Source organism: Drosophila subpulchrella, unplaced genomic scaffold, assembly GCF_014743375.2.
Source record: "Drosophila subpulchrella strain 33 F10 #4 breed RU33 unplaced genomic scaffold, RU_Dsub_v1.1 Primary Assembly Seq422, whole genome shotgun sequence".
NCBI lineage: Eukaryota > Metazoa > Arthropoda > Insecta > Diptera > Drosophilidae > Drosophila > Drosophila subpulchrella.
This window is the reverse complement of record NW_023665638.1, coordinates 1,076,933-1,084,856: the sequence shown is the minus strand read 5'-3', so window position 1 is coordinate 1,084,856 and position 7,924 is coordinate 1,076,933. Positions and strand designations below refer to the sequence as shown.

At 49.1% G+C, this 7,924-nt stretch overlaps 1 protein-coding gene across 1 annotated transcript; it reads left to right on the top strand.

Annotated features, from left to right (window-relative positions):
* Positions 1-3,323: 3,323 nt before the first annotated feature.
* On the top strand, positions 3,324-3,929 carry LOC119562348 (collagen alpha-2(I) chain-like). The gene has a single exon (XM_037875511.1). The coding sequence runs from the start codon at positions 3,324-3,326 to the stop codon at positions 3,927-3,929; it is 606 nt and encodes a 201-aa protein (XP_037731439.1).
* The last annotated feature ends 3,995 nt before the right edge of the window (positions 3,930-7,924 follow it).

Below are 7,924 nucleotides of genomic sequence, written 5' to 3'. Positions count from 1 at the left end.
TTGGTGACCAAGGAGCGGAGAATGAGAGAATGGAGACTTGGCGGGCAGAGCAAAAGTGCCGTGTGCAAAGGCGGATAACGGAACTGCACCGGACTTTGGACTCTCCCGTGAACTTTGGACCGGGAGAAGAAGTGCCACATCTCGGCAGTGGAGTGGCACACAGCTGTGCCACAAACATCATGGGACTCAGCGGGACGGCAGCTGTGGGCAGAGCATCGGTTTGGAGCGGTACGTGAAGGACAAGTGGGTCAACCGGGAGGCACGGACTTTGGACCCGGAGTGGAGAGATCCAGCGTGCCGTGCGCAAAAGGGAAATAACGGTTCCCTGAGGCCCTATATAAGGCCGCAGAGCGCTGGCAGCTGGATCAGTCGATCACAAGGAGTCAAACCGTCAAGATCACTCAGATAGCAAAGTGAACAATCAGTCAAACAAGTAATCTACGAGGGAGCTACAACCAAGCGAGTCGTCGGAAGCAGCGCCGTGGGAAGCACACAAGGAGCAAGATCGCCACGTCGAGACGTTCGGGATTGGGACATCAGGAATCTCCGAATTGAGACACAAGTGGCTGAGTTCCGGAAGGCATCACACGGCTCAAGGCGTTCGTTTTCCAACTTTGTCACGACCACACCCTGGCGAGTCGCCCGGCGGGTCTGTCAGAGACAAGCGGAAGAGTCCTACGACGAGGAACCGTCAGCTTGGGGAGGAAAGTTGTCTGAGACCCAGCGTACCTTGCCCGACCAAGCTGGACCTGGCGTGACGGACGAGCGGTAGATCGATTTGCGGTTTCAAGAGGCGAGCGCCTGGAGAGCCCTACGATTACCGGCGAAGTTCCTGAACAGCAACCGCCCAACTCCCCGAGTGCCAGAACGACAAACTACTGGTCAGGAGACAACGCAGAAGACATTGGCATCGACGCCAGCAGATATTTTCCGGTAGCCACGTTAACATCGCCGCGCGGAGCTCATTGGGGAGCGCAGGCGCGTCACGGACGATAAGCAGTAGGGTGAAGTCGGGTGGAACGTTCGTCTGCGCTAGGCGTAAAGCAAAGTGAACTGCTAGGCAGCCTCCTGGCGACAGCCTGGACTGTCAGCGCGATCTGAGCAAGAACCTAGCGGGACCGTCCGGGACAGAGCAAGGGACAGGTATTGCCTCGAAAGGCGTCGGCCTGGAGAGCAAGGCTTGTTCACCCTAGTCTGAGAACGGTGACTCTTCCCTAAGCCCACAAGGCCGAACTCCCTGCGAGTCTAAGGCGCAACAAGCGACCCGAGGCAGCGCGTCGGCGAGTGAGCAGAGGCGGCCACTACGAGCGTCCCGAGACCCAGGAGCCAAGCGGAAGCCGAGTCAACGCGTCGACAAGCCAGAAGGAGGAGCACCAGCAGCCGGCGGAACCAGAGCAAGGAGATATAGAAGCCAGCATAGCCACACACCCGCTGTACCACGAGAATAAATCCCACTGTTGCCATTTGAACCTTTTGTTTTCTCACTGATCTACGGGGCAGTCACGTCATATAAATTTGGTGGGACGAACACACAATCTTCTGAGCTAGCCGCACGAGTCTCGTAGCGAGCAGACATACAAAATCAGTTCGTTACATCTGGCGCCCAACGTGGGGCGATCACGCCAGGCGGAAGGGACACTTACAAAACAGCACAAGGATACCGGTAACATATAGGGATCCAACCGCAAGGCAGCAGGATTCAGCGTCGGGCAGTTGCCAGAGTCATCCGCGATCACGCCAGGCGGAAGGGACACTTACAAAACAGCACAAGGATACGGGTAACATATAGGGATCCAACCGCAAGGCAGCAGGATTCAGCGTCGGGCAGTTGCCAGAGTCATCCGCGATTACGCCAGGCGGAAGGGACATTTACAAACCAGCACAAGGATACGGATAACATATAGGGATCCACCCGCAAGGCAACAGGATTCAGCGTCGGGCAGTTGCCAGAGTCATCCGCGATTACGCCAGGCGGAAGGGGACACTTACAAAACATCACAAGGATACGGGTAACGTATAGGGATCCACCCGCAATGGCAACAGGATTCAGCGTCGGGCAGTTGCCAGAGTCATCCGTGGTTAGGCCATGCGGGAAGGACACGGACAAGGTCGACAACAACGTTAGCGAAAGCACATCACGTCACCAAGGATATTCCAACAACCATACCTCTAAGTGTACCCAAAGGACACCCGAAGGATACCCTAGGGATAGCCCAACGATACCCCAAGGATACCCAATGAGACCCCAATAGTACTCGAAAGACACCTCAAGGATACCCCAATAATGCCCCAGGGACACCAAGGATACCAACCAGGAACGCCCCGAAGCAAGGTGTAGGCCCAAGGACAACTTCCAAGAGTACTCACCAAGGGTGATCAAGGTAGGGTCTCAAGCAATTTGGTTACGGAACCGGGAAGTACAACGAACCGCAGCATCCAGAGTGCCACGGTGATCTGAGGGAGTACAACTTGTGGCTTACGAAGAAAGGGGGAAGACGGTACAGCAAAGAGAGCTGTACCGTAAGAGAGCGAGCTCCCCAAAGAAAGGACATAACGGTATCGAGCAAAAGGAAGGCGCGCAACCGAGGTTTCATGTATGGGGAGCCTGGCGACGGGCGAGCACTAAAAATCAGAACATCAAAATGAGCACACACGTCACCAGAGCCGAAGCACGCAGGAGGATGGCGGCAAGGATGGTCGGAGACCCGGCCTACCCGAGCTCCGCGGCGGGCCCTGAAGCGGACCCGCGACGAAGACTCCGCACCAGAACCCGCGGTGAGCTCCGACAGCGACGTGGAGGTGGTCGGCGATCCCGCCGTCGAGGAGAGAGAGTGGCGACTCCGGAAGGCGGCGGCGGGCGGTCGGATACCGCGCGGGACGACGGACATCGGAGGAGCGGAACTCCCGAGGAGCCACTCGGAGGAGGTCTGTCGGGCCACCAAAGAGACTCGGAAACGGTTCCGAGACCGGGAGCCGTCGGACGAGGAGCAGCAGCGGTCGACCGAGGAGGAGGCGAGATGGCAGGCGCGGCTGCGGCAGGACCACGAGGCGGCGGCGGCGCGGTGGCATGCCCGCTTGCGAGAGGCGGAGGAAGAAGAGCGACGGCTGTGGGAGGCACCGGTGGAGGACGCGTGGGAGGTGCCACTCACCCCCAGATACGCGGCCGAGGAGCCCAGTCCGAGGAACGAGGACGAGGACGAGCCACGCGCGCCATCCCCTCCGCGGTGGTTGCCCGAGGTACCACCCACTCCCCGCTACGAGGGGGAGTGGCTCACGGACGGCGCTCGAGACGGCGACGGTGGAGCACCGTTGGCCACGCCGCCATGGAGGCCGGTCCGGCCACCCACACCACGATATATCGAGCCACAGCGGCCGGAGGAGCACACGCCGAGCGAAGAGGCGACCGCGCAGCCGATGCCACAACCACAGAAGGAGGAAGTCCACCAGGCACGGGCGGAGGAGCCGTCGGTGGTGCGGACGGAGGTGCCGGACGCGCACGTGAGCCAGAGCACACGGGCGTTCGTGGCCGAGGGCGTGCGTTGGCGGCAGCAGACGCTGGTATGGACGTGGCCCGAGGGGCCCGCGGCAGGACCGACGAAGGAGGAGCCCAGGATATGGGAGGAGGGGGTACCCAAGGTCAACCCTCGGGACCCCCGGACAAGAAGCCGACAGGATGCGTGGGTCCCGCCGACACCAAGCACGGGCCCGCCAACACCGGCGACGACGGCAACGACGGGGGAGGCAGAGTCGCTGGAGAAGGGACCGTGGGTGTGGCCCGAGCCACCGGCCACCCAAAGACCTCCGTTTCAGCGGCAAGTTTCGACGCCCGGATCGACGCGCCCGCGGCCGCAGTTCATGCGGCAAGTGTCGGCCCCGTAAGAAGGCGGTTGGCGCGAGGTTGCCAGGAGCGAGTGGCCGGAGGGGATTGAGGAGGCACCCGCGGTCGCGACGGCACGGCGGAAGGGCGGCAGGCGTTGCGTCCTGGTCAACGACGGCGGAAGGAGGTACCGGGTGAGGCTCGGAGTCGCGGGCATCCGGGTATTCACACAATAAAGAAACACAAAAAAAAACACAATGGTTTCCCAAGTAGCAAGAGAAGGGGGTACGGGGCCAAGAGTTTGATTGGGGGTGGCTGGAAGAAGAACGGGGCATGCATGGGCCACTCCAGCAACCTGTAAGTCAAATGGTCTTAGTACAGGAAGAAGAAATGAACGTCAATTACTTACCTGCTGTCCCGATTGCAAAGTGAATGCGAAGTCCTCTCCGCACCCGCTCTCGAGAGCTGCCAATATGGAGTCTGGTGCAGCCGATAGAGGACGAGTGAAGGGCGAGAGAGGACGAAAGGAGAGAGAAGGATGAGATGAGGAGTAAAGGAAATGCAAAAGAAACTTACCTATAAAAATTGCAAAATCACCACGAGCCAGGGAAGGGGGCGCCTCGATAGGCGATCGATCGGCATTAGATGAAAGTGCGATCGATGGGTACACGTCAAATGGTAATATCGGCCCAAGGTGGAAATATCGCAACGAGCAGGTGGCAACGCCGCACCGTCGGAATCGATAAACGAATAAACATCGATCACGCACGAATGGTGTGACCAGGCGGAGGAACCAGTAAAAGGAGTAGAACGCAGCAATGAGTAGCGAGCTGGGGATCCCAGTGGAGTCAGGAAAATATCGGCGCGGGAGATTCAAGTTGCTACGAGGAGGATGACCACCGCTGTAGAAACTCAACGGAGTTAACAGCGTCGTGGGAGCATCGAGGGAGCTGTTGTATTAGCCATTATATTTTCATTAAAAGAATTGTCATTTGTTACGATTGCCATGAACATATCTTTATTTAGCAATGGTCAAAATATGAATGAATTACAGCTAGCTATTTGCGGCTGCGCTGCCTGCAAACATTGGCAGCGGCCGTCATATATATTGAAGTATATGCTCTCAATTGTATTTGTGCTGGTAGCACTGAGAGCGCGAGAGGAGTTGTACATGCATGCTTTGTATGTGTCTGCACTCAGGCCATGGGAATATGCTGACACTAGCACTTCCCATAAGTTGGGCTCTGAGGCGCATTCATATTTCGGCTGGCCGCAAAAGTTTAGCGACCGGCACTTTTGTATTTGTTTAAGTACACTGTAACACAATGTTGGTGTCGGTACAGTGGGTACTCGCTACAATGATACATGCATACTACATCTCCCTCCTTTTAAAAAATAACGTAATTCTATGAAGTTATTTTCTTACTATATGTGTATGAAATATAAATGAACATCTTGTTTTATAATAATATATATATATATATATATTTTTTTTTTTGTTATTTATTTAATTTATTTTTTTTTTTTCGAATCAATAAGTATTATATATTTAAGTATTTTTTTTTTTGTTTTATATTTCCATTATAATTATGGTTCTTAATTTATGTATGGCTATACGAGATATATTTATAAGAGAATTAAAGTGATTATGAAATTAAAATTTTTAATCTATCCTTATGTACTGTTTGTTTTTTATTTTTGTTATTTGAAATTACGATGTTATCATTTTCTTCTATATTTTCAACCTTATAAGGTCCAGTATATTTGAAGTCCTAGCTTATGCCCTGTTTCATTTTTCAATAAAACCTGATCTCCTATTTTTAAATCAAAATCTAAGGTATTTTTGTCATATCTAATTTTTTGTTTCTTTTTATGAGATTCTAGCATTAATCTAGCTCTCTTAAATGCTTTTTCTAGTCTAAGCTTAGATTCTTTTGCGTAGTCATCCACATTATATAGAGGTTTTATTTTATCTATGCTATTAAAATGTTGAGGTAAATTTGGAGTTTTACCAAAAATTAACTCATATGGACAGTAGTCATGTGCCATAGATGGTGTTGTGTTAAAACAATATACGAAGTACTGGAGCCATACATCCCAATCTGTTTTATCAACTGAGATGTATGAGCGGATGAACTCATTAAATGTTCTGTGGCTTCGCTCCACGGTTCCTACAGTTTGGTGATGGTGTGCGGTAGAAGTTATGTTTTTTATATTTAAATTTTTACATAACTCTTCAATTATCGAATTTTTATATTCTGTTCCCATGTCCGTTATGAACGTCTTCATTGGACCGTAGGTTAGAATAAAATCTTCGAATATAGCTTTTGCTACTGTTTTTGCACTTTTGTTTTGGATTGGTATTGCCACAAGGTATTTAGTTAAATGGCAGATTAGGGTTACTGCATATTCGTTTCCTTGTTCAGATTTAGGTAGTGGACCGATCGTATCCACAATTACCCTGTCAAAAGCCATTTGTGGCGTTTTAGTTATAGTCAATGGTGTTTTTGTATGTTTGGTTGTTTTGGATTTTTGGCATTTTGGGCATTTTCTTATATAATTTGTTATAAATCGGGTCATATTTTTCCAATAATAATGCCTTTTTATCTTTGCTAATGTTCTAGCTATGCCTGTATGACCTCCTTGAATTGGATCGTCATGGAATGTAAACAGTAATGCTTCTTTCTCTTTATCATTATTTGATAATAGGGTCACCGGCTTGAGTAGCGCTACTCTTAGAGATTGTAATGTTTTATTGCCCATTATTTTAAAAGATTCTATTGATTCAGTGTCAAAGATCTTTTCGCTCGGTGCCACTTTGAGTTTGCTGATATTAAGTATACCGGCTTCTTTTTCAAGCCTTTGAAAGAACTGACCTAAGTCGAGAATTCCATTGGTGTACATATCGCTAACATCAATTCTTGCTATAACTTTTTTTCCATGCTTAAGTAAACATAGTGAATCTGTTATTCGCAAGGTCACTACTTTTCGTACCTCGTCATTTACAATGACTTCGTATACGTTGGGCTGAGAAGCTTTATTTAGAGTTTGCCTAGGCAAATCTATTTTTTCTTTTTCTTTTCCTGCGCAGGAATTTTTCTGTTTACTTTGGTTTCTGGTAGTGACTGTCAGAATTTTATTATTCGTTTGAATATTCTTTAAGTCCGTTATGGTTATTCTTGAAAGCGCGTCGGCTATATGATTGTCTTTTCCCTTAAGATATTCCACAGTAAAATCATATTCTTCTAAGTCTAATCTCATTCGCGTCAGTTTTGAGCTCGGGTTTGTCATCGAAAATAAGTAGGTTAATGGCCTATGGTCTGTCTTGACTGTGAAATGTCTTCCATAAATGTATGGTCTAAAATGAATTATCGCCCAGTGGATAGCTGCTAATTCCTGTTCAGTTGTATTTTTGTTGCTTTGTCCTTTTGTAAATGATCTTGATGCATAGGCTACTGGTAACTGTGTGTTATTGTAATCTTTAGTAAGAACAGCTCCACACGCTTGTTTGCTTGCATCTGTTGTTATACAAAATTCTTTATTAAGATCTGGGTATTGTAGAAGTGTAGGTTTCATCAATTGAATTTTAAGGTATTCGAATGCGTTTTGACATTCATCTGTCCATTCGAATTTAACATTCTTTTTACATAATCTAGTTAAGTGTCGTGAGTAATCGGAAAAATTTTTAATAAAACGTCTGTAGTAATTGCAAAATGCAACGAATCTTCTAACGCTGTCTGCGTCCGTTGGGACTGGGTATTTTTTTATTACATCGTATTTTTTATTATCTGGCAAAATACCTTTGTCAGTACACTTGTGTCCAAGGAAGGTCACTTCGTGTCTGAAAAATGTGCACTTTTCTGGGTGCAATTTAAGGTTGTGCTTCCTACATAAGTCAAAAACGTTTGTAAGATTTTTAATCATATGTTTTTCTGAACAACCGATGACAGTTAGGTCATCCATATACAAGAATGCCTGTGAAGGTTCGATACCTGAAAATGCAATTGTCATCATTCTTTGGAATGAATTTGGCGCTATTTTTAAACCATAAGGTAATCGCGTGAAGCGATAGGAGCCCTTGCTCGTGGAGAAAGATGTTATATTTCT